The sequence below is a fragment of the Ostrea edulis genome, chromosome 8 (assembly GCF_947568905.1).
Source record: "Ostrea edulis chromosome 8, xbOstEdul1.1, whole genome shotgun sequence".
Classification (NCBI taxonomy): Eukaryota; Metazoa; Mollusca; class Bivalvia; order Ostreida; family Ostreidae; genus Ostrea; species Ostrea edulis.
This window is the reverse complement of record NC_079171.1, coordinates 2772347-2797094: the sequence shown is the minus strand read 5'-3', so window position 1 is coordinate 2797094 and position 24748 is coordinate 2772347. Positions and strand designations below refer to the sequence as shown.

The window sequence follows — 24748 nt, the reverse complement described above, 5'->3', positions numbered from 1 at the left end:
ATGTTTGAATCGTTAAAACATCATTTAGCTTTCAGACTCAATGATTCGTTGTCAATCTGACCTTTATGAATATTCATTGATTTTCAGTTTTATGAATATTCATCTTCCTTGGAATTCTGGGTACATCCATTTATATATGTTTTGTCTTATATCAACATTCACTAAATTCTCGCCACTAATTACGAGCGAAATACAGTGACGTCTGTACCAGAAAAGAAAACGTGTAATTCAAAACAAAAATGGATATAAGAAATAAATGTTGAACAGGGGATACTTACTCCTCCTAGTCACGTGATCCAACCTCTTCTAGTCACGTGATCCCACCTCTGGTATATCCAGGGGTCCGTGTTTGCCCAACTCTTTATTTTGTATTGCTTATAGGAGTTATGAGATTGATTGCTGTTCGTTATCTTCGCCTTTCATTGAGTTTATGTATGAAATGCGAAGATAACGAACAGCAATCAATCCCATAATTCCTATACACGGACCCCTGGGTATAGCAGCGATAGAAATTATCCAATATGAACATAAAGCAAACAAGGACATAATGACTTTTACCGTATTCTTAACTCTTCCCTTTACTTATTTTAGTCTTGTGCGTGTCATCTGATGAAATATTCGCCATCTTATTGCCCGGACATCTTTCCATCCAAGTCCGGCGTCTGTCCCATATTTCCGGAAATGACGGCATGCGATTGTCATAAAGAAAGCAGGTGGTGTCATAGTGATAAGGACTGCCCCGGAAGTAAGTTTCATTTTCAAAGAGAATTCCTATCAACATTAATCACCAATCTGACGGCGGCTCTACAAGTGTAATATTCATTAAAACACTACGTTAAGCACCCAGCCAAAGGACATTAATCCGCAAAACACTACGTTAAGCACTAAACCAAAGGGAATTTGCCTCAAAACACCACAGTAAGCACTAAACCAAAGGAAATTTGCCTCAAAACACCACAGTAAGCACTAAACCAAAGGAAATTTGCCCCAAAACACTACGGTAAGCACTAAACCGAAGGAAATTACTCCTCAAACCACGGCGTTTAACACCAAACTGAAGAGAAATATAGAAGTATTACTTATTCCTTCGGCGGAGACCGCAAAAATCGACTTCCCTGTCACAGCAGGTGTGGCACGATAAATAACCTTCCCTGCTGAATGACTATAGGCGATGAACATAGGCCTAAATTTTGCAGCCTTTCTCCGGCAAAGGTGACGTCTCGATATGAAGGAAAGATTCGAATCTCGAAAGGGACGTTAAACAATATACAATACAATCAATCAATCAATATCCATTAAAACAAAAGGACCCTGAACTCGATATAAGAGGAACATTTTCAAATTGAATTTTTCCATTTTTATTGTTTACAATGGTTAACTAAAGTTTTTCTAATGGTCAACCAAAATTTGAATGTCAGTTGTTGAGTTTCAAGTGAGATACAGCATTCACATTTCTTTGTTGAGTAAACAAGATTCATGACATGATTTTGTTTACTTTTATATTGCTTGATAGAAAATAGTATGTTTACAACAAAATGAGATGTGACAAAAACTCATTAACTGTGTTCAGAATTCACTTGTAAAATTCCGCTTTAAACGAAACCTTTACTAGTATATTTAATCTAGGGAAACAAACAAATGATGTGTGTTTTACCCGCCTTTAATCTTGTATTTTACCCGCCTTTGATCTTGTATTTACCGGCCTTTGATTTTGTATTTATCCGCCTTTGATTTTGTATTTACCCGCCTTTGATCTTGTATTATACCCGCCTTTGATCTTGTATTTACCCGCCTTTGATCTTGTATTTACCCGCCTTTGATCTTGTATTTTTCCGCCTTTGATCTTGTACCCGCCTCTGATCTTGTATTTTATGTTACGTATTTCAGGAGAGAAGTGCTGTTACGCAGGCTGTAGATGTAGAACTATGTGTCTGAAGCCGGATGTTACTGGAGTCATTATCTGTAAGCACAATAACATACTGAAATCATCATAATAATCAGAATAACCAGAATAACCCTCAAACATTTATCCACTGTAATTTAAATTCAGCGTCCTCCGTTTACCTGATCAAGATACAGGGCTCATGGTGGGTGTGGCCGGTCAACAGGGCATGCTAACTCCTCCTAGGCACATAATCCCACCTCTGGTGTATCCAGGGGTCCGTGTTTGCCCAACGTTTGATTTTGTATTCTTTATAAGATTTATGTACAGGTGAAGATAACGAGTCGAGATCATTTGAGATTGATATTAATCACTGTTCTAATATATCAATTTACTGTCTCTTCTTTCTTGAAGAGAGAATTATCAGACGAACGAGTTAACAAATAACAACGTATGTTGTTATAGAATCCCATTCTCTCACCAGAGGGCGCGTTACGCAAGCTTCACATACACCTCTGTCAACGCTTGGAACCACGTGATAATATAATCACATGATATAAACAGTCATTCTCGGTTTCCTTTCCCTTTAAAAGTTCAGACAACAGGTGATACATCAGGCTCTTTTCATAGCCGACTGACACTTTAATAAGTGCATATTTACCATTTAGCTGTTTGTGTCTTATTTTACAAGTTTTATCGTATTTTTACAGCCTTTCTTACTTTTGATTCCATGTTTACATTTAAATCTCCACCACGTGTATATTCTACATTCATACGCATATTACGAAGTAGTTCCAAATTTATGACCAGAAAACGGCGATTTTAAACAATTTACAGTAAGCATCAATTTGATTGCACCAAAAACATATCATAATATGACTAAATATTTAGTCCAAAACATAAATGTTGGATCAAAGAAACTTTTACAAGATTTCTGTAAAAATCCGTTGACAGAGGTGTAGTGCGAGGAGCGCACGGAACTCTGGGTAGAGAATGATAGAATCCCGTGGGGTTTTATATCTTATATTCTGCGATTTCATTTACTTTGGCTTTTGAATTGTACTTTCTCTTATCAAGTTCGATTGATTGAATATTGTTTTAAACGTCCCGCTCGATAATTTTTTACTCATAGGTAAACGTCATCATTGCCAGTGAAGGGCTGCAAAATTTAGGCCAATGCTCAGTGTTTTTGAACAGAGAGTGTTCGGACGCTGTGACACGGGACCTCAGTTTTGCGGTTTCATCCGAAACACCGCTACATTTAGTCGCCTCTTACGACAAGCAAGGGGTACTGAGGACTTATTGAACTAACTCGGATCCCCACAGGACCAAAAATATACGGATATATAAGACCTTTAGAATCGTGCGTAAAAAGTGCAATATCAATAGAAAGGGGCGGATCTGTAGCTCCTCCCACCCCCGAAAGCTTCCGTTCTACAGCGGAGTAATACAGATTGTTGACGACATGTAGTGCAGCTTTAAACGTTTTTAATATAAAGTTTTAAAGCGAAATCAATTGACACTGCTCCCTATATAATGCCCCCATGGGCACTTTTTGGAATATAGTATTTACTTACTCAGTTAAGGGTGAATAATCACAGCTGTATTACGTTTTCAATGACATGAAACATTCATCCATTTCAGTACCTCCTCCATTGGTTTCCGTCTGTCAATTACCCAGAATTCCCGGACCTTGTATAGCAGCCATCCCCCGATGGTGGTATAACCCTGTTTCCGGTCAGTGTGAGCTCTTCAGATACGGAGGATGCTGTGGTAACCTGAACAATTTCATCAGTAAGGAAGATTGCGAGGTCACGTGTTCACCAGGATTTTAATGTTAACTGTGCTATTTTTGTCAAAGAAATAAATGCATGTCGCAAGCGTTTATATTTGTAGAGTTGAATATTCCAAACTTTCTATGCAAGTATGCATATGATTATAATGTTTTATATTGTGGCGGATCTTATGAGATATGTTGGTGATAATTATAATGTTTTATATTGTGGCGGATCTCATGAGGTATGTTGCTGATAATTATATTGTTTTATGTTGTGGCGGATCTTATGAGGTATGCTGGTGATAATTATTATGTTTTATGTTGTGGCGGATCTCATGAGATATGTTGCTGATAATTATATTGTTTTATGTTGTGGCGGATCTTATGAGGTATGCTGGTGATAATTATAATGTTTTATATTGTGGCGGATCTCATGAGGTATGTTGCTGATAATTATATTGTTTTATGTTGTGGCGGATCTTATGAGGTATGCTGGTGATAATTATTATGTTTTATGTTGTGGCGGATCTCATGAGATATGTTGCTGATAATTATATTGTTTTATGTTGTGGCGGATCTTATGATGTATGTTGCTGATGATTATAATGTTTTATGTTGTGGCGGATCTTATGAGGTATGCTGGTGATAATTATAATGTTTTATGTTGTGGCGGATCTTATGAGATATGCTGGTGCTCGGCACAAAATATGGTGACATTTATCATCAAGTGCGGTGGCATCTCTGAGAAACATAGTTGGAGTCAATGACGAAATATGGCGGCGAATTGTTTTGGAAAAAATGGTTGCATCTCTAATGAAATGTAGTAGGGTATCTCACGAGATGTGGGTGGTATCTCATGAGATGTAGTAGGGTATCTCACGAGATGCGATGAGGTTTCTCACGAGATGTAGTAGGGTATTTCACGAGATACGGCGGGACATCTCACGAGATGTGGTGGGGTATCTCGCGAGATATGGTGGCGTATCTCGCGAGATGTGTGTGACATCTGTTACATGTATATACACACGGATAGTACAATGGACAATACATGTCCAATTCAACGTTTAAAAGTATTGAATTGGCGTCCCTATGATACTCCTTTGTAACAGAGACATGACATGAACCTCCGTGGCCGAGTGGGTAGAGCATTGCGCTCAAAATCACACGGCCTCTCACCTCTGGTCGGCGCGGGTTTGAATCCCGCTCGCACCGGTAAGTGAGAAAGTTTCCCAATTTACTTCCCAGGTACTTTGTATCTGGATTCTTTCTTCCACCAATAAAGACTGGGCGCCACCAGATAACTGAAAAATTGTTGAGTGTGGCGGAAAACATCAATCAACCAATCAATCAATCAATCAATCAATCAATCAATCAATAACAGAGACCTTCGTGCCAGTTACTCATCCTCCAATGATATACATAGCATAAGCCGTAAACACTTATTCTAAGCAGTCTTTGATACGTCGGCAACATCAAATTAATGCGCACGATTTATATTAATTATAAAACACTACACCGTTCTGCGTAATTAAGAACGTCTTTTCTCGTTATTTTTATCCCTGTCCTCTGGCGTTTATTAAATTTAATCTGTACCGGATTAATGTGGAGATGTGTTACTGCAGATGACAGTCAGTCCTCTTCTCGCGGTTCTTTAGTCTGCTCTCGCGTTATTTCAGTAGTGAAAGTCTGACGTCTTAAAATTTTCACGTGAGGCAGGGCACAATTTTGCTGGGAAGAAATGTAATTTTGTGAATTGTATTCATATTCAGTGATTTCTGTGAAATTCTGTGCGGATAAAAGATGGCGCCTTTGTTTACTGTATTCATTCTGTTCTGCATTTCGGTAAGTGTAAAAAAAAATTTGATTTTTCTTTTAGTTTTTAATTAAGATCACAAGTCCAACCTCAAATTCAAATACAAAAGAAGTTTCTTTCTTGAAACACGTGAATCAATTTTTGTAGGTTTAATTGAAAAGATGAAGATAACGAACAGTGATCAATCTAAATACTCCTATAGAAAATACACTAATTAGAACTGGGTAAACACAGACAGCCCCCCCCCCCCCTGGATATACCTATCATAGCATGTTTGAAGCGATATAATGTAATTCACCAATATTTCTTTACATACCCAGTAGAGATTTAGAAAAGGGTTACGTTTATTGAAACGCCCCCTGTGGATGAAAACTGTTTTACAAAAAAAAAAAGGTCATTTCTTGCCACATCATATGATCAAGTAGAAAAGGTGCAAACTAAAATTATCTGATTCCTTTCCCGGTCAGTATGGTGTTTCCGTGTCCCCCCCCCCCCCCCACACACACACACACACCTCACTTTGAATTCTGTGTAGGATTTCTAAGATTTATCACGGTTCGTTATCTTCCCCACTTTTCACACATGCGCAGACATGAACATAATTATAGACTCAAACCTAACCGCTACAGACTAGGCGTCGCTAAAACTTTATATCGAATTATAAAGAAAATCACAGCGTGGAATTCTAAAAGATGAATTTCTTTGACTTGAAAAAAATGTGTATGTTAGATTGATAACAGAAGGTAGAGCTGTTAGCATTGAGTTATATGATACACTGTGGGTTCTGTTGTTAGTAGAAAGTAAAACTATTTATATAACACTATATAATGTTTACATCTTTAATTTTTTTTTTACCTTGGACATCTTTACCAATGGGAATGTTACATGTAGCCATTTCTTTATGAATGTGAAGAAGGTGCGTATGAATCGTGATAAACATAGCACGACTTGAAACATTCCGCGACAGAAATGAAAATGAAATTAGATATATTTCATTTTTTTTTAAAATTACATCATGAGGGTATGATCAGCAACGCTCCCCGCCAGCGCACGTGATGGAGCGTAGTAATACCTTGAATATGCGGTTGATTTTGCCGATCATAGAACATACGACGATTGGTATTGTGTTATATGATAAACTGTTGGTTTTACCGTTAAGGCGAGCACAGCCATGTATATACACGGGCAGATCCATCGAACTTTGTGTAGACTGGAATTTTCTCTGTCCTAATATTTAGAGCATGCTGCGCTTTATATGATGCACTGTCAACGTCCACAATTTCCCGAGTACGTCATTGTTCGTGGAGTGAAGTTTTGTTTTGTCTGGTTTTTGTTATTAGTGTGCAGGTCAATATCCGTGGTTTTGCGTCATGTAGTCCGATTCTGATTCGTTTATCCACGTCACGTGATACCTGTGGTCGTAGATAAAGAAGGTGAAGATAACGAACAAGAAGAGGTGGGATCAGACAAACACGGACCCCTGGACACACCAGAGGTGGGATCAGACAAACACGGACCCCTGGACACACCAGAAGTGGGATCAGACAAACACGGACCCCTGGACACACCAGAAGTGGGATCAGACAAACACGGACCCCTGGACACACCAGAGGTGGGATCAGACAAACACGGACCCCTGGACACACCAGAGGTGGGATCAGACAAACACGGACCCCTGGACACACCAGAGGTGGGATCAGACAAACACGGACCCCTGGACACACCAGAGGTGGGATCAGACAAACACGGACCCCTGGACACACCAGAAGTGGGATCAGACAAACACGGACCCCTGGACACACCAGAAGTGGGATCAGACAAACACGGACCCCTGGACACACCAGAAGTGGGATCAGACAAACACGGACCCCTGGACACACCAGAAGTGGGATCAGACAAACACGGACCCCTGGACACACCAGAGGTGGGATCAGACAAACACGGACCCCTGGACACACCAGAGGTGGGATCAGACAAACACGGACCCCTGGACACACCAGAGGTGGGATCAGACAAACACGGACCCCTGGACACACCAGAGGTGGGATCAGACAAACACGGACCCCTGGACACACCAGAGGTGGGATCAGACAAACACGGACCCCTGGACACACCAGAGGTGGGATCAGACAAACACGGACCCCTGGACACACCAGAGGTGGGATCAGACAAACACGGACCCCTGGACACACCAGAGGTGGGATCAGACAAACACGGACCCCTGGACACACCAGAGGTGGGATCAGACAAACACGGACCCCTGGACACACCAGAGGTGGGATCAGACAAACACGGACCCCTGGACACACCAGAGGTGGGATCAGACAAACACGGACCCCTGGACACACCAGAGGTGGGATCAGACAAACACGGACCCCTGGACACACCAGAGGTGGGATCAGACAAACACGGACCCCTGGACACACCAGAGGTGGGATCAGACAAACACTGACCCCTGGACACACCAGAGGTGGGATCAGACAAACACTGACCCCTGGACACACCAGAGGTGGGATCAGACAAACACGGACCCCTGGACACACCAGAGGTGGGATCAGACAAACACGGACCCCTGGACACACCAGAGGTGGGATCAGACAAACACTGACCCCTGGACACACCAGAGGTGGGATCAGACAAACACTGACCCCTGGACACACCAGAGGTGGGATCAGACAAACACGGACCCCTGGACACACCAGAGGTGGGATCAGACAAACACGGACCCCTGGACACACCAGAGGTGGGATCAGACAAACACGGACCCCTGGATACACCAGAGGTGGGATCAGACAAACACTGACCCCTGGACACACCAGAGGTGGGATCAGACAAACACGGACCCCTGGACACACCAGAAGTGGGATCAGACAAACACGGACCCCTGGACACACCAGAAGTGGGATCAGACAAACACGGACCCCTGGACACACCAGAGGTGGGATCAGGTAAACACGGACCCCTGGACACACCAGAGGTGGGATCAGACAAACACGGACCCCTGGACACACCAGAAGTGGGATCAGACAAACACGGACCCCTGGACACACCAGAGGTGGGATCAGACAAACACGGACCCCTGGACACACCAGAAGTGGGATCAGACAAACACGGACCCCTGGACACACCAGAGGTGGGATCAGACAAACACGGACCCCTGGACACACCAGAGGTGGGATCAGGTAAACACGGACCCCTGGACACACCAGAAGTGGGATCAGACAAACACGGACCCCTGGACACACCAGAGGTGGGATCAGACAAACACGGACCCCTGGACACACCAGAGGTGGGATCAGACAAACACGGACCCCTGGATACACCAGAGGTGGGATCAGACAAACACGGACCCCTGGACACACCAGAAGTGGGATCAGACAAACACGGACCCCTGGACACACCAGAGGTGGGATCAGACAAACACGGACCCCTGGATACACCAGAGGTGGGATCAGACAAACACGGACCCCTGGATACACCAGAGGTGGGATCAGGTGCCTAGGAGGAGTAAGCATCCCCTGTCGACCGGTCACACCCGCCGTGTTAGTGCGAGAGATGATAATTTCTTTCAATAACACACTACAGTGTTTAAGTAATTCATATAGCTCTTTTCATTATAGTAAATTGAAATACATTATGTAAAGGTTTCTGTTATTTATAGTTGATTCAAAAATCAAATGAAAAGATCAAAGTGTTTACCATAGTTCAGCGTTGTATTTTGACAAAGTTTTCATATGTAACCAGGGCCGTAAGTAGGGTTCTAAATCAGGGGAGGCAGGGGATTGGGGGCCGCCGATTGACTTTACGACTGAAAATGACACTTTTTAAATCCCAATTTATCATGTTTGTGTTTCATTTGTACTATGTAAAGAATCGTAATATGGTGTCAAAGACAAAGGTGCTTGTCTTCATTTTAAACATATATCCTATAATATAACATTTATATAATTTTATTTTCTTTTTTGCCAAAAAATCAGACGAGGCAGTTGCCTCGTCTGCCTCATCGGCAGTTACGGCCCTGGTAACAACCGAAATCAAAGATTTGTATGCTACTATTTATAGAAATATTTACCCTACTGGACTAAATCATAAAACGCACTGTAAATAAAATGTATTCAAAATAAAACTGCTTTAATCAAACAGGTCAAAGATTTCCTTTAATGGACTAAAATATCAAACACAATAAAAATGCATTCACAATGAAATCACTTACCGGTATTTAGTCTAACAGGTTAAAGATTTCACAACAATACCACTGTATTTGTTTCAGACTTGTGTTGATCTTTTTACCGCGTGATTTTTTGAACAGCGTAATTTGTCGTCTGCATTAATTATTGTTAACCACAAACCGCTAATAAATAATCACTGTGAAGCATAGACATCACCCTGTCTTGTTAGGTTAAATAAATAATCACTGTGAAGCATGGACATCACCCTGTCTTGTCTCCCTGTCTTGTCTCGCTGTCTTGTTAGGCTATTACTGTGATTCCAATGTTTTCTACGTTTGAAATTTTAAATAAATATAGGAAACTTGCACCAGAATTTCATTTGAGGGCCCTGAAGGCGATCGTGTTCTCTAAAATCCCTAACACGAGGGTTGTGATGTGGAGATTGTGTTCTCTAAAATTCCTAACATGCGGGACGTCATGGAGATCGTGCACTGTGTGGTATTTATGGACGCTTTGAGTTTTCGGTGGCTTTGATGAATGTTTGAAGGTCAGTCTAATTAAAATCAGATCCTAAGATACGCCGTTATCCAATTTAATCCCAGTCTGGTGTATTCCGACTTCCTGTATAACCCGACACAAAATTTACCTCCCTAGAGCAGACAGATTTCATAGTAATTATTCTTCTCTTCTGAAATCATACTTTCACTTCAATTGACGACATTTCATCAACAGGGCTATAAATATTTTTCGTAGTCGCACGAACCTTGACAATGATGAAGTCATCCGCCAGAAACACATTTCATTGTTAAACAAGCGGTTGATGGTCACAATGATTACCTGAGTCACTTTGAATAAAATGAATTTTTATTCGGTAGATACATACATACAGACATATTCATTAAAAATACCAAGGGTAATCCTTAAAAGCTCGAAAGCTTATTTCCAATGCGCTTCTTTGATGCACGGATGTTTGCACTAGGGGGTCATTTATGTGGGAGGAAACCCACGTGTCCGAGCGGGCGACCGCCATACCCTCTCACATACAACCACTGCCGATCACGGGAATCGAAGTCGAGTGGCAGCGGTACAAGCGAGAGCGATATACCGCTACGGCACCGGAACAAAGAAGAGTTTAAACCCTTGAATGGATGTTTGTTATGCCGTGTCAAATCTTCAGTTATTACAGAAACTTTAACAGTGTAACAAATTATCTCGTGTCAAATCTACAATTATTACAAACTTTAACATTAGTGTAACAAATTATCTCGTGTCAAATCTTCAATTATTACAGAAACTTTAACAGTGTAAGAAATTATCCCGTGTCAAATCTACAAATTATTACAGAAATTTTAACATTAGTGTAACAAATTTCATGTATGAATCTCTTAAGATGACAAGTATATACAATAAAACACTTATAGTGAAGTGATGGGTACGGACCATTACAGTAAAACACACTTATAGTGAAGTCTGGAGACGAACAATTACAGTAAAACACACTTATAGTGAAGTGCTGGAGACAAACAATTACAGTATAACACACTTATAGTGAAGTGATGGGTACGGATCATTGCAGTAAGACACACTTATAGTGAAGTGATGGGGACGAACAATTACAGTAAAACACACTTATAGTGAAGTGCTGGGGACGAACAATTACAGTAAAACACACTTATAGTGAAGTGCTGGGGACGAACAATTACAGTAAAACACACTTATAGTGAAGTGATGGGGACGGATCATTACAGTAAGACACACTGATAGTGAAGTGATGGGGACGGATCATTACAGTAAGACACACTTATAGTGAAGTGCTGGGGACGGATCATTACAGTAAAAGTAACTTATAGTGAAGTGCTGGGGACGGATCATTACAGTAAAACACACTTATAGTGAAGTGCTGGGGACGGATCATTGCAGTAAAACACACTTATTGTGAAGTGATGGGGACAAACAATTACAGTAAAACACACTTATAGTGAAGTGCTGGGGACGAACAATTACAGTAAAACATGCTTATAGTGAAGTGCTGGGGACGAACAATTACAGTAAAACATGCTTATAGTGAAGTGCTGGGGACAAACAATTACAGTAAAACATGCTTATAGTGAAGTGCTGGGGACAAACAATTACAGTAAAACACACTTATTGTGAAGTGATGGGGACAAACAATTACAGTAAAACACACTTATAGTGAAGTGCTGGGGACAGACAATTACAGTAAAACATGCTTATAGTGAAGTGCTGGGGACGAACAATTACAGTAAAACATGCTTATAGTGAAGTGCTGGGGACAAACAATTACAGTAAAACATGCTTATAGTGAAGTGCTGGGGACAAACAATTACAGTAAAACATGCTTATAGTGAAGTGCTGGGGACGGACCATTACAGTAAAACACACTGATAGTGAAGTGATGGGGACGGACCATTACAGTAAAACACACTGATAGTGAAGTGCTGGTGATGAACAATTACAGTAAAACACACTTATAGTGAAGTGCTGGGGACAAACAATTACAGTAAAACACACTTATAGTGAAATGCTGGGGACGGACCATTACAGTAAAACACACTTATAATTATGTACCGGGGAAGAATTGTTACAGTAAATCAAGGTTATAACGAAGTGCTGGGAAAACGCCGATAATGAAGTGCTGGGGATAAACAAATATAGTACAACTTGCGTATAACCAAGTGCTGGGGGACAAACTATTTTGATTTGTTATGAGCGTAATTCGTTATATCCATTTATTTCATCTTTTGAAATCTACAGGAAATGTAAATCGCTTCGCTATAAGCGTGGATTCATTATTTTGTTCGCTGTATCCTGTTTTTACTGTAATTCATTGTTTTGTTCGCTGTATCCTGTTCACTGTAATTCATTATTTTGTTCGCTGTATCCTGTTTACTGTAATTCATTATTTTGTTCGCTATATCCTGTTTACTGTAATTCATTGTTTTGTTCCTGTTTACGGTAATTCATTATTTTGTTCGCTGTATCCTGTTTACTGTAATTCATTATTTTGTTCGCTGTATCCTGTTTACTGTAATTGATTGTTTTGTTCCTGTTTACTGTAATTCATTATTTTGTTCGCTGTATCCTGTTTACTGTAATTCATTGTTTTGTTCGCTGTATCCTGTTTACTGTAGTTCATTATTTTGTTCGCTGTATCCTGTTTTTACTGTAATTCATTCTTTTGTTCGCTGTATCCTGTTTACTGTAATTCATTGCTTTGTTCGCTGTTTCCTGTTTTTACTGTAATTCATTGTTTTGTTCGCTGTTTCCTGTTTACTGTAGTTCATTGTTTTGTTCGCTGTATCCTGTTTACTGTAATTCATTGTTTTGTTCGCTGTATCCTGTTTACTGTAATTCATTGTTTTGTTCCTGTTTACGGTAATTCATTATTTTGTTCGCTGTATCCTGTTTACTGTAGTTCATTGTTTTGTTCGCTGTATCCTGTTTACTGTAATTCATTGTTTTGTTCGCTGTATCCTGTTTACTGTAATTCATTGTTTTGTTCCTGTTTACTGTAGTTCATTGTTTTGTTCGCTGTATCCTGTTTACTGTAATTCATTGTTTTGTTCCTGTTTACTGTAGTTCATTGTTTTGTTCGCTGTATCCTGTTTACTGTAATTCATTGTTTTGTTCGCTGTATCCTGTTTTTACTGTAATTCATTATTTTGTTCGCTGTATCCTGTTTACTGTAGTTCATTGTTTTGTTCGCTGTATCCTCTTTACTGTAATTCATTATTTTGTTCGCTGTATCCTGTTTACTGTAATTCATTGTTTTGTTCGCTGTATCCTGTTTTTACTGTAGTTCATTATTTTGTTCGCTGTATCCTGTTTACTGTAATTCATTATTTTGTTCGCTGTATCCTGTTTACTGTAATTCATTATTTTGTTCGCTGTATCCTGTTTCCTGTAATTCATTATTTTGTTCGCTGTATCCTGTTTACTGTAATTCATTGCTTTGTTCGCTGTATCCTGTTTACTGTAATTCATTATTTTGTTCGCTGTATCCTGTTTACTGTAGTTCATTATTTTGTTCACTGTATCCTGTTTACTGTAATTCATTGCTTTGTTCGCTGTATCCTGTTTACTGTAATTCATTATTTTGTTCGCTGTATCCTGTTTACTGTAGACATATTCACACAATCAGAAACACCTGAGTTTTAATTACGTACTGTATATTTTAAATGCATAATTAAAATTTTCCATCCCTGCAGGATTAGCTCTTAATTGTCAGCTTTCATTTTATGAATATTGCATTTTAATAATTCATGCACAAACTTTGCACAGACCACGCGATGTGTTTTTTTTTTACTTGTCAGAAACATTGCATATTTTTTGTGACAAATTCTACTGCTTATTAAGAAAAGTCTTTCAGCTTTTGAAAGTATATGATATGATGTACAACAAGTGTCTTCTAACCGGTATACCCCGAGTCTCTCCTCAACGGTATACCCCGAGTGTTTCCTCACCGGTATATCCCAAGTCTCCCCATACCGATATACCCCGAGTCTCTTCTGAATATAGCGCGTCATATCAATATTTCATACATTTAAAATGAATTTTGCTAATAAACCAGTTTCCTACTTTTTAGGTGAAGTGTATTCATGCACAATGATTAGCCTGTGTCAAAAGCTGAATGAGATATTAACCCATTGCTTCAGGTATTAGGAATATTATGGGAAAACGGAGTAAGATTAAATTATTGATAAATATACGAATGTTGTTTGTACCATTTGCGTGTAACAATTAATATGCACGACAATTGTTTCGTACCTTAACTTGAAATCTAACAAGGGAACATGTCCGCAGTTCTGTGTTTCCTTGTTTGGTATTCTACAACATCCTGGACGCCTTCCCTTACATTAGGGGGACTTCGTGTTTCCTTGTTTGGTATTCTACAACATCCTGGACGCCTCCCCTTATATTAGGGGGACTTCGTGTTTCCTTGTTTGGTATTCTACAACATCCTGGACGCCTTCCCTTATATTAGGGGGACTTCGTGTTTCCTTGTTTGGTATTCTACAACATCCTGGACGCCTCCCCTTATATTAGGGGGACTTCGTGTTTCCTTGTTTGGTATTCTACAACATCCTGGACGCCTCCCCTTATATTAGGGGGGCTTCGTGTTTCCTTGTTTGGTATTCTACAACATCCTGGACGCCTCCCCTTATATTAGGGGGATTTCGTGTTTCCTTGTTTGGTATTCTACAACATCCTGGACGCCTCTCCTTATATTAGGGGGACTTCGTGTTTCCTTGTTTGGTATTCTACAACATCCTGGACGCCTCCCCTTATATTAGGGGGACTTTGTGTTTCCTTGTTTGGTATTCTACAACATCCTGGACGTCTTCCCTTATATTAGGGGGATTTCGTGTTTCCTTGTTTGGTATTCTACAACATCCTGGACGCCTCTCCTTATATTAGGGGGACTTCGTGTTTCCTTGTTTGGTATTCTACAACATCCTGGACGCCTCCCCTTATATTAGGGGGACTTTGTGTTTCCTTGTTTGGTATTCTACAACATCCTGGACGCCTTCCCTTATATTGGGGGGGGGGGGCTTCGTGTTTTCTTGTTTGGTATTCTATAACAACCTGGACGCCTTCCCTTATATTAGGGGGACTTCGTGTTTCCTTGTTTGGTATTCTACAACATCCTGGACGCCTCCCCATATATTAGGGGGACTTTGTGTTTCCTTGTTTGGTATTCTACAACATTCTGGACGCCTTCCCATACATTAGGAATTAAGCTATAAAACATTGTTATAGAGAGATATACATAAAACCCAGCAACAGTTTTTATAAGGCTTACTTAATGTCTGAGAGATTCATGACAGTGACTTTTGTTTGTTTATTTGTTTGTTTATTTGTTTGTTTATTTGTTTTATGGGTTTTTGTTTAATATACTTTTTCATTCATGTTAAGATGTCACCAGTTGCTTGAGAAGTTGAAGATAACAAGCAGCGATCAATCGCATAACTCCTATATAGCCAACAGTGATTAATCGCATAATTCCTATATAACGAGCAGCAATCAATCGCATAGCTAGTATATAACGAACAGTGATCAGTCTCATAGCTCCTATATAACGAGCAGCGATCAATCGCATAATTCCTATATAAGAAACAATGATTAATCTCACAACTCCTATATAACCAACAGTGATCAGTTTCATAACTCCTATAAGGAAAAGTGAAGATAGCGAACAGTGAGCAATCTGATAACTCCTTTATAACAAACAGCGATCAATCTCACAACTCCTGTATAACGAACAGCGATCAATCTCGTAACTCCTAGAAGTAAAGGCGAAAATAACGAAAAGTGATCAATTTCATAACTCCTATTAAGAATGCAAAATAAAGATCGAGGCATATACGGACCACTAGGCATAACAGAGCAAACACGGACCCCTGGACATACCAGAGGTGGGATCAGACAAACACGGACCCCTGGACACACCAGAGGTGGGGTCAGACAAACACGGACCCCTGGACATACCAGAGGTGGGATCAGACAAACACGGACCCCTGGACATACCAGAGGCGGGATCAGACAAACACGGACTCCTAGACATACCAGAGGTGGGATCAGGTGTCCAGGGGGAGTAAGCGTATCCTGACGACTAGCAATCCCGGCCTCGATCCCTGCCCTATATCTCCAATGGGTAAACGGAGTAATCTGTAGTCAAATTCAGTGTGTAAAGAACTACAGCTAGCCGTATCACTGATGGTTCGTTAACCTGTCAACGCCTACCGCGGCATTTGTAACGTTTTATGAGACAGGACGCGGGTTTTTCACTTTTAAATGCCAGACTTTAATTGTCGAGCGTTTAGCAAGGGAGCATTCATTGTCCATGTTTGTGTCTTAGGTTTGACACAGCCATGGCAAGAGTGGGGCTCGAACTCACTACGGAAACATTATAGGTGAGAGGAAAAGCGACATAACTCTCTAAGACGTGACTGCGGATAACTCCGTTTACCTGATCAGGATATAGGGCTCACGGCGGGTATGACCGGTCAACAGAGGATGCTTACTCCTCCTAGGCACCTGATCCCACCTCTGGTGTGTCCAGGGGTCCGTGTTTGCCCAGCTATCTGTTTTGTATTGTTTATAGGAGTTATGAGATTGATCACTGTTCGTTATCTTCACCGTGCATGACATAGATCAGAATAAAACAACGGAACTCTCTAGACATGACATAGATCAGAACAAAACAATAAAACTCTCTAAGACATGACATAGATCAGAACAAAAGAATAAAACTCTCTAATGCATGAGATAGATTAGAACAAAAGAATAAAACTCTCTAATGCATGAGATAGATTAGAACAAAAGAATAAAACTCTCTAATGCATGAGATAGGATAGAACAAAAGAATAAAACTCTCTAATGCATGAGATAGATTAGAACAAAAGAATAAAACTCTCTAATGCATGAGATAGATTAGAACAAAAGAATAAAACTCTCTAACGCATGAGATAGGATAGAACAAAACAATAAAATTCTCTAATGCATGGTATAGGTTAGAGCAAAACTTTTTTTAAGAAAATGTTGGTCAAAATTGACAAAAAGTTCAACAATTCTGTGAATGAGTCTAACAGCTTATGGACAGGAAAAAAATATTTCGTTAAAGACGTCGCCGCTGGAGAAAAGGATTGAATTACAGAAATGAATAAAAATGATTAAAAAAAACTAAAACTGACTGGAGCGCATGAAGCGTGTATTCATAATATTTGTAAGTGCTGCAGGCATAGCATTATTTTATTACATTTATTCGCGGAGAGAAATGAGCTGTCACACGTGTTGTGTGGATGTTTCCTGATTCTCGCTACGACTGTGTGCGGATCTCATGTATGTAGCATCAACTAGTTTTTGAGAAGCTATTGAAAGGATTGTAATAAATTCTTAATGGTAACTATCATGTCATAAAATTGTGACTGAACAGTTACTGAAATATCACTGAATGGTTACTGAAATATCACTGAACGCACACAGAATTATCACTGAATGATCATCGTTAATTTCATACGAGTTTTCTACAATTCGACACGAGCTAATCTTGACAAAACTTTTACGTCAACCGAAAATTGTTAACCAATGTACCAAATATTATAAATGTAGCTATAATAACCACGTACATCTCACAACTGTTTTAGATACTAATATAAAAATATCCTACATGTAAAACTTATACGGTACCAATTTTGATGCACCAGATGCACATTTCGACAAATAATGTCTCTTCAGTGATGCTCAACCGAAATGTTTGAAATCCGAAATAACTATGAAGTTTTAGATCTAAATATACTAGCCAAAAACAGCGTGCCAAACAAGTGGAGCCAAATTCGTCCAAGGATAAGAGCTATGCATGAGGGAGATAATCCTTAATTTTGAAATGAATTTCTAAATTTTATAACAACAATTAAAGATACATCCGTATTTTCAAGCTAGTAACGAAGTACTTAGCTACTGGGCTGTAAAGACCCTCGGGGACTAACAGTCCACAAGCAGAGGCCTCGACCCAGCGGTCATAATGTAAAACTTATATTGTACCAATTTTAATGCATCAGATGCGCATTTCGACAAATAATGTCCCTTCAGTTATGCTCAACCGAAATGTTTGAAATCCGAAATAACTATGAAGTTTTAGATATAAATATACTAGCCAAAAACAGCGTAGTTATAACATCACGTGTATAGATATATAAAATATCCTACGTGTAGTTATAACACAGAATTGTTTTGAAAATACCAATTTTTTATGTATAAATAACAAAGTTTTTACGTATAAATAACAAACTTTACATGTATAGATATCAGACTTTACATGTATAAATAACAAACTTTACATGAATAAATTACAAACTTTTTAGCTATAAATAACAAACTTTACATGTATAAATAACAAACTTTACATGTATAAATAAGAAACTTTACATATATAAATTACAAACTTTACATGTATAAATAACAAACTTTACATGTATAAATAACAAACTTTACAGGTATAAATAAGAAACTTTACATGTATAAATAACAAACTTTACATGTATAAATAACAAACTTTACATGTATAAATAACAAACTTTACATGTATAAATAACAAACTTTTTACGTATAAATAACAAACTTTACATGTATAGATATCAGACTTTTCATGTATAAATTACAAACTTTACATGTATAAATAACAAACTTTACATGTATAAATAACAAACTTTACATGTATAAATAACAAACTTTTCATGTATAAATTACAAACCTTACATGTATAAATAACAAACTTTACATGTATAAATAACAAACTTTACATGTATAAATAACAAACTTTACATGTACAAATAACTTTACATTTATAAATATCTTTACATGTATAAATAACAAACTTTACATGTATAAATTACAAACTTTACATGTATAAATAACAAACTTTTCATGTATAAATTACAAACTTTACATGTATAAATAAGAAACTTTACATGTGTAAATAAGAAACTTTACATGTATAAATAACAAACTTTTCATGTACAAATAACAAACTTTACATGTATTAATAACTTTACATTTATAAATATCTTTAGATGCATCAATAACAAACTTTTCATGTATAAATTACAAACTTTACATGTATAAATAACACACTTTACATGTATAAATAACAAACTTTACATGAATAAATTACAAACTTTACATGTACAAATAGCAAACTTTACATGAATAAATAACAAACTTTACATGAATAAATTACAAACTTTACATGTATAAATAACAAACTTTACATGTATAAATAACAAACTCTACATGTATAAATAACAAACTTTATATGTATAAATAACAAACTTTACATGTATAAATAACAAACTCTACATGTATAAATAACAAACTTTATATGTATAAATAACAAACTTTACATGAATAAATAACAAACTTTTCATGTACAAATTACAAACTTTACATGAATAAATAACAAACTTTACATGTATAAATAACAAACTTTACATGAATAAATAACAAACTTTACATGAATAAATTACAAACTTTACATGTATAAATAACAAACTTTACATGTATAAATAACAAACTCTACATGTATAAATAACAAACTTTTCATGTATAAATTACAAACTTTACATGTATAAATAACACACTTTACATGTATAACTAACAAACTTTACATGAATAAATTACAAACTTTACATGTATAAATAACAAACTTTACATGAATAAATTACAAACTTTACATGAATAAATTACAAACTTTACATGTATAAATAACAAACTTTACATGAATAAATTACAAACTTTACATGTACAAATAGCAAACTTTACATGAATAAATAACAAACTTTACATGTATAAATTACAAACTTTACATGAATAAATTACAAACTTTACATGTATAAATAACAAACTTTACATGTATAAATAACAAACTCTACATGTATAAATAACAAACTTTTCATGTATAAATAACACACTTTACATGTATAAATAACAAACTTTACATGAATGAATTACAAACTTTACATGTATAGATAACAAACTTTACATGTATAAATAACAAACTTTACATGTATAAACAACAAACTTTACATGTATAAATAACGAACTTTTCATGTATAAATTACAAACTTTACATGAATAAATAACAAACTTTACATGTATAAATAACAAACTTTACATGAATAAATAACAAACTTTACATGTATAAATAACAAACTTTACATGAATAAATAACAAACTTTACATGTATAAATAACAAACTTTACATGATTACATGTATAAATAACAAACTTTACATGAATAAATTACAAACTTTACATGAATAAATAACAAACTTTACATGTATAAATAACAAACTTTACATGAATAAATAACAAACTTTACATGTATAAATAACAAACTTTACATGAATAAATAACAAACTTTACATGTATAAATAACAAACTTTACATGAATAAATAACAAACTTTACATGTATAAATAACAAACTTTACATGATTACATGTATAAATAACAAACTTTACATGAATAAATTACAAACTTTACATGAATAAATAACAAACTTTACATGTATAAATAACAAACTGTACATGAATAAATTACAAACTTTACATGTATAGATAACAAACTTTACATGTATAATAACGAACTTTACATGTATAAATAACGAACTTTACATCTACGAATAAACTTTACACCTATAGGTAACAAAAGTCCAATGTATAAATTTAGAGGTTCTTGTATAGATAACAACTTTAGATCTTAAAATAACAGTAAATGTTTTGCTATCAAAAAAGGGAGATACCTCTCTCCTGAAGCAACCTGTCTGCTATAACATAGTACATTGCATACTGGTAAAAGGTGAAGATAACAAACAGTGATCGATCCCATAACTCCTATAAGCAATACCCTTATATCAACCCTTAACTGGTATATACACTGTGTTAGGCTAGATGTTAGGATTTCGTTAAAATGACGGTTAGGCCGCCACACAGTTACTCTGTTAGTAAGGTAATTCCTGAGTAATCTTGTAACCTCTCCCCCTAATTCTCACCTCTAAATGATGAGTGTTTCGTGAAGGAGTCAACATTTCCTATGTTAACGTCTCTCAGTGCCCCCTCCCCCTGATTCTCACTTCTGAATACCCAGCGTTTGTTAACGTCTCTCCGTAATCCCCATTAGTTCTCACCTCTAAATGCCGAGTGTTTGGTGAAGGGACAATTATTTCTTATGTTAACGTCTTAAGTTTGAGACAATCAAGGCACGAGCGGAGATTGAACTCACGAAACAAATTGTATACAGTAGACCAATTTACAGAGAGAGAGAGAGAGAGAGAGAGAGAGAGAGAGAGAGAGAGAGAGAGAGAGAGAGAGAGGGGGGGGGAGGTACAGAACCCGAATCTAAGCATGCCTTCCATTGTGACTGGTAGAAAAATCCTAAACTTCGATCATAACTTCATACACTCATTAAAGAAAAGACACGCACGAGAGACGCACACCTTGACAGGTCTATTCTGACAGTAATCGGATAAGAATAACGACCTATTGCTTGACAAGGTGAAGGTCATATCTTACTTCGGTATTCGTGCTATTGATCAGTGACCTACGTAGAAAGATAGACGATGATTGCTCAAAATCTCATGTGTGTTGTCATGTTTATATTGTAAAGTAAAGTATCGATTGAGGTTCTTTTTATAATGAAAAAAAATGAATGATTACGTATACTGTTGGCAAACAGATTTTGATAAATATATATTCCTCAACGAATGTTTTCCAGCTTGACATATTCATCTATATGTCTGCGATTTTCATCCTTTTCTGTGACATGTGCAAAAACTGGTGGTAATTTGCATCACAATGAAAAGGTGAAAGAGTCCTTGTTAGGCCAATCAAACGCATTTCTATGTCTTACTCCAACCAAGCACGTAAGTTTGTCAAATCGATTAACAAATGATGAAGGTGAAAGTCATTCTAAAACATTTGTCTTTATAGTTTTCAGTTTTGAGAATGAATATTGGCAGAACTTGATTTTTTGTCACTTGCTCTTAAACATTTAATGAATTATTTGTGTGCATCATCTAAACTTATTGAGTATATTATAATCATTCTTGTACATTTATATAGCGCTTCATCTAATTAAGCTTCATCTAATTGAGCTTCATCTAATTGAGCTTCATCTAATTAAGCTTCATTTAATTAAGACATACTTCTAAAGCTAAAACTCCAAAAGAATTAAAAACAAAGATCATTAAACACACAGAAAAGGACCTAAAATAATACTGAAACTGAGTTAACATTGTAAATATAAGAAGGAAAAAGTACCTAAGTTTTTTTTAAAATACATACTCTGCTGTGTCCAGGGGTCCGTGTTTGCCCGACTGTCTATTTTGTATTGCTTATAGGAGTTATGAGATTGCTCACTGTTCGTTATCTTCACCTTTTATACTTAAAGACCCCCAAAATACCGTACGGTGGGCGGAGTACATCTATGGTCATGTTATTTACCTGGAATTTACCTGTTCAAGAGAGCATCTTTGACATACACAGGGCATGTCTCAGGGCGCTCTGCAAAGTTTCTGTGGTCATAGTGATTGTATAATGGTTGTTTTACTAAGGGTAGCTGACACACAATTTACACCCGCCCACCCTATTTCTCTCTCTTACTCTCAGTGATTGACTCAATGAATAATTTCTTTTAGATATACAGAGGCATCATAAATTGATAATATGAATTATTTCAATAAGTTACAAATTTTCACAAATTAATGTGGAAATTATTTTTTGATTGTGTAATTTATAATGCATGTATATAGAGGGGACTGATACAATTATATTAAACTTGTGTTGTTCAAGGGTCTTTCTCAAAATTTTGAATTAAGAGAAAATAGCAGCTGTGGACAGGTCAATGCTATAAAAAAAGTTATTGGCAGTTATTGCTATTAAATACCTCTCTTGGGTAGCTCCAGACCATAGCCTCAGCAAATGTTACTCCACCTGAGATATATTGTTAAAAGTTTGATTGACAGGCGGCCTACCATTGATCACAATGCAGGTAAAATGTGGGGGTGTAAACTTTAAAATTGGGTCTATCAATTCCGAAGATGAAACATAATGTCGTAGCAAAGGCCACAAGTATATTAAACCAGGGCAGCTAACAAAGGAGTCCAATTTGTTCCCATGACAATTCCAGCAGACTGTTGGAAGACCTGATCACCAAAGCCTGCGAATATATTGTTAATGAGGATCTCCAGCATATCTTTAATTTCAACTTCAGAATACCTGTGCGTGGAATCAGAGTGGTGTTTAACCAAGTTTAGATGAATGATCATTGCTGTCTGACGTGTTTCATACCGATTCTTAGGCCGATCTTGGCACACTGATTTTGACTACGAATTACTCGGTTTACCTGATCAGGATATAGGGCTCCTGGGTGTAACTGGTCGACAGGGGATGCTTACTCCTCCTAGGCATCTGATTCCACCTCTGGTGTGTCCAGGGGTCCGTGTTTGCCCAACTATCTATTTTGTATTGCTTGTAGGAGTTATGAGATTGATCACTGTTCGTTATCTTCACCTTTCATCACTAGATATGAAATTTTCCGTTTTCCAGTTCTTGTTGAAGAAGCAACTGTCTATGATGTCACAAAGTCTAGTCTTTAAATTATCAAAAGGAATGGTCGTGTAAAGTGTTGAAAAATCCTACATATTGGTGTTGTTGATTTGTTTAGACAATGTTGTTACAAGCTTTGTCTGAGGTTTGATGCGCGACCATTGTAGGGGCAGGGCTCTACAATTGGGTCATCTGATTAAAACGGAAGTCCCTTGTAATGGTTTGTGTGAAAACAAGAGAGAACCTTTACTACGGTAACCGATATGCACAGGTCAATGGTGTATTTCACCTAGAGCTGAAGCGTAAAACTCACACACATATCAACGATTCAATGGTATAAAGGACATGAAATGCGTTCGTAGACATGAAACAAAGGAACCAAAAAAGAATAATATTTACTTCATGGTATTCGAAATAGCACTGTCTATATCGGATATCTATATCGGATATCTATATCGGATATCGAACCGATCGTAACTTTAATTCAGGTTTTTTTTAAACACAAATGTTTAGCACTTTAATGTAATGTATATGCTGCTAGATATGTTAATGATGTGTAAATTTCATGAATACATTAAACAGAAAAAGGAGAAGATTAAATATATTTTCTCAAAATACCTGTAGTGTATCTACGTATGTGTAGCTGGAACAAAATGTTGCATTCTAGGGAAAATGAGTCGTACTACATATAAATATATGACGTTTGAAATATCACGTCATTATTCAATTCTGAAATCACTGTATAAACATTTTCGTCACAGTTGAAACATTACGTCATTATTCAATCATCAAGTCATTGTTCAATCTTTGTCACAGTGCAAACATCAAGTCAATTTATTGATCAAGTATTCTTTCAGCCTTTTACAATGGATTTTTTTCTCAATATGCAATGTTTCATTGATCTTAAGCTTCTTTCCACAAGAACTGATCAATGAATGACTAGAGTTGTGTGTGTAGCATGTCTCGCTACCTGGATCTGGATTT

The 24748-nt window shown here is 37.2% G+C and overlaps 2 protein-coding genes across 2 annotated transcripts in view; both read left to right on the top strand.

The window, feature by feature from the left end:
• The first annotated feature begins 612 nt into the window (after positions 1 to 612).
• On the top strand, positions 613 to 3737 carry LOC125660949 (eppin-like). The gene is made up of 3 exons (XM_048892800.2): positions 613 to 745; positions 1888 to 1962; positions 3527 to 3737. The coding sequence occupies exons 1-3, from the start codon at positions 682 to 684 to the stop codon at positions 3715 to 3717; spliced, it is 330 nt and encodes a 109-aa protein (XP_048748757.1). The 5' UTR covers positions 613 to 681; the 3' UTR covers positions 3718 to 3737.
• Positions 3738 to 5290: 1553 nt separating this feature from the next.
• LOC125662165 (putative mediator of RNA polymerase II transcription subunit 26) overlaps positions 5291 to 24748 on the top strand; it is a 38104-nt gene continuing 18646 nt past the window's right edge. The window contains exon 1 of the mRNA XM_056147830.1: positions 5291 to 5501. Coding sequence (XP_056003805.1) covers positions 5460 to 5501 — 42 coding nt within the window. The 5' untranslated portion in view covers positions 5291 to 5459. The remainder of the gene's footprint in view (positions 5502 to 24748) is intronic.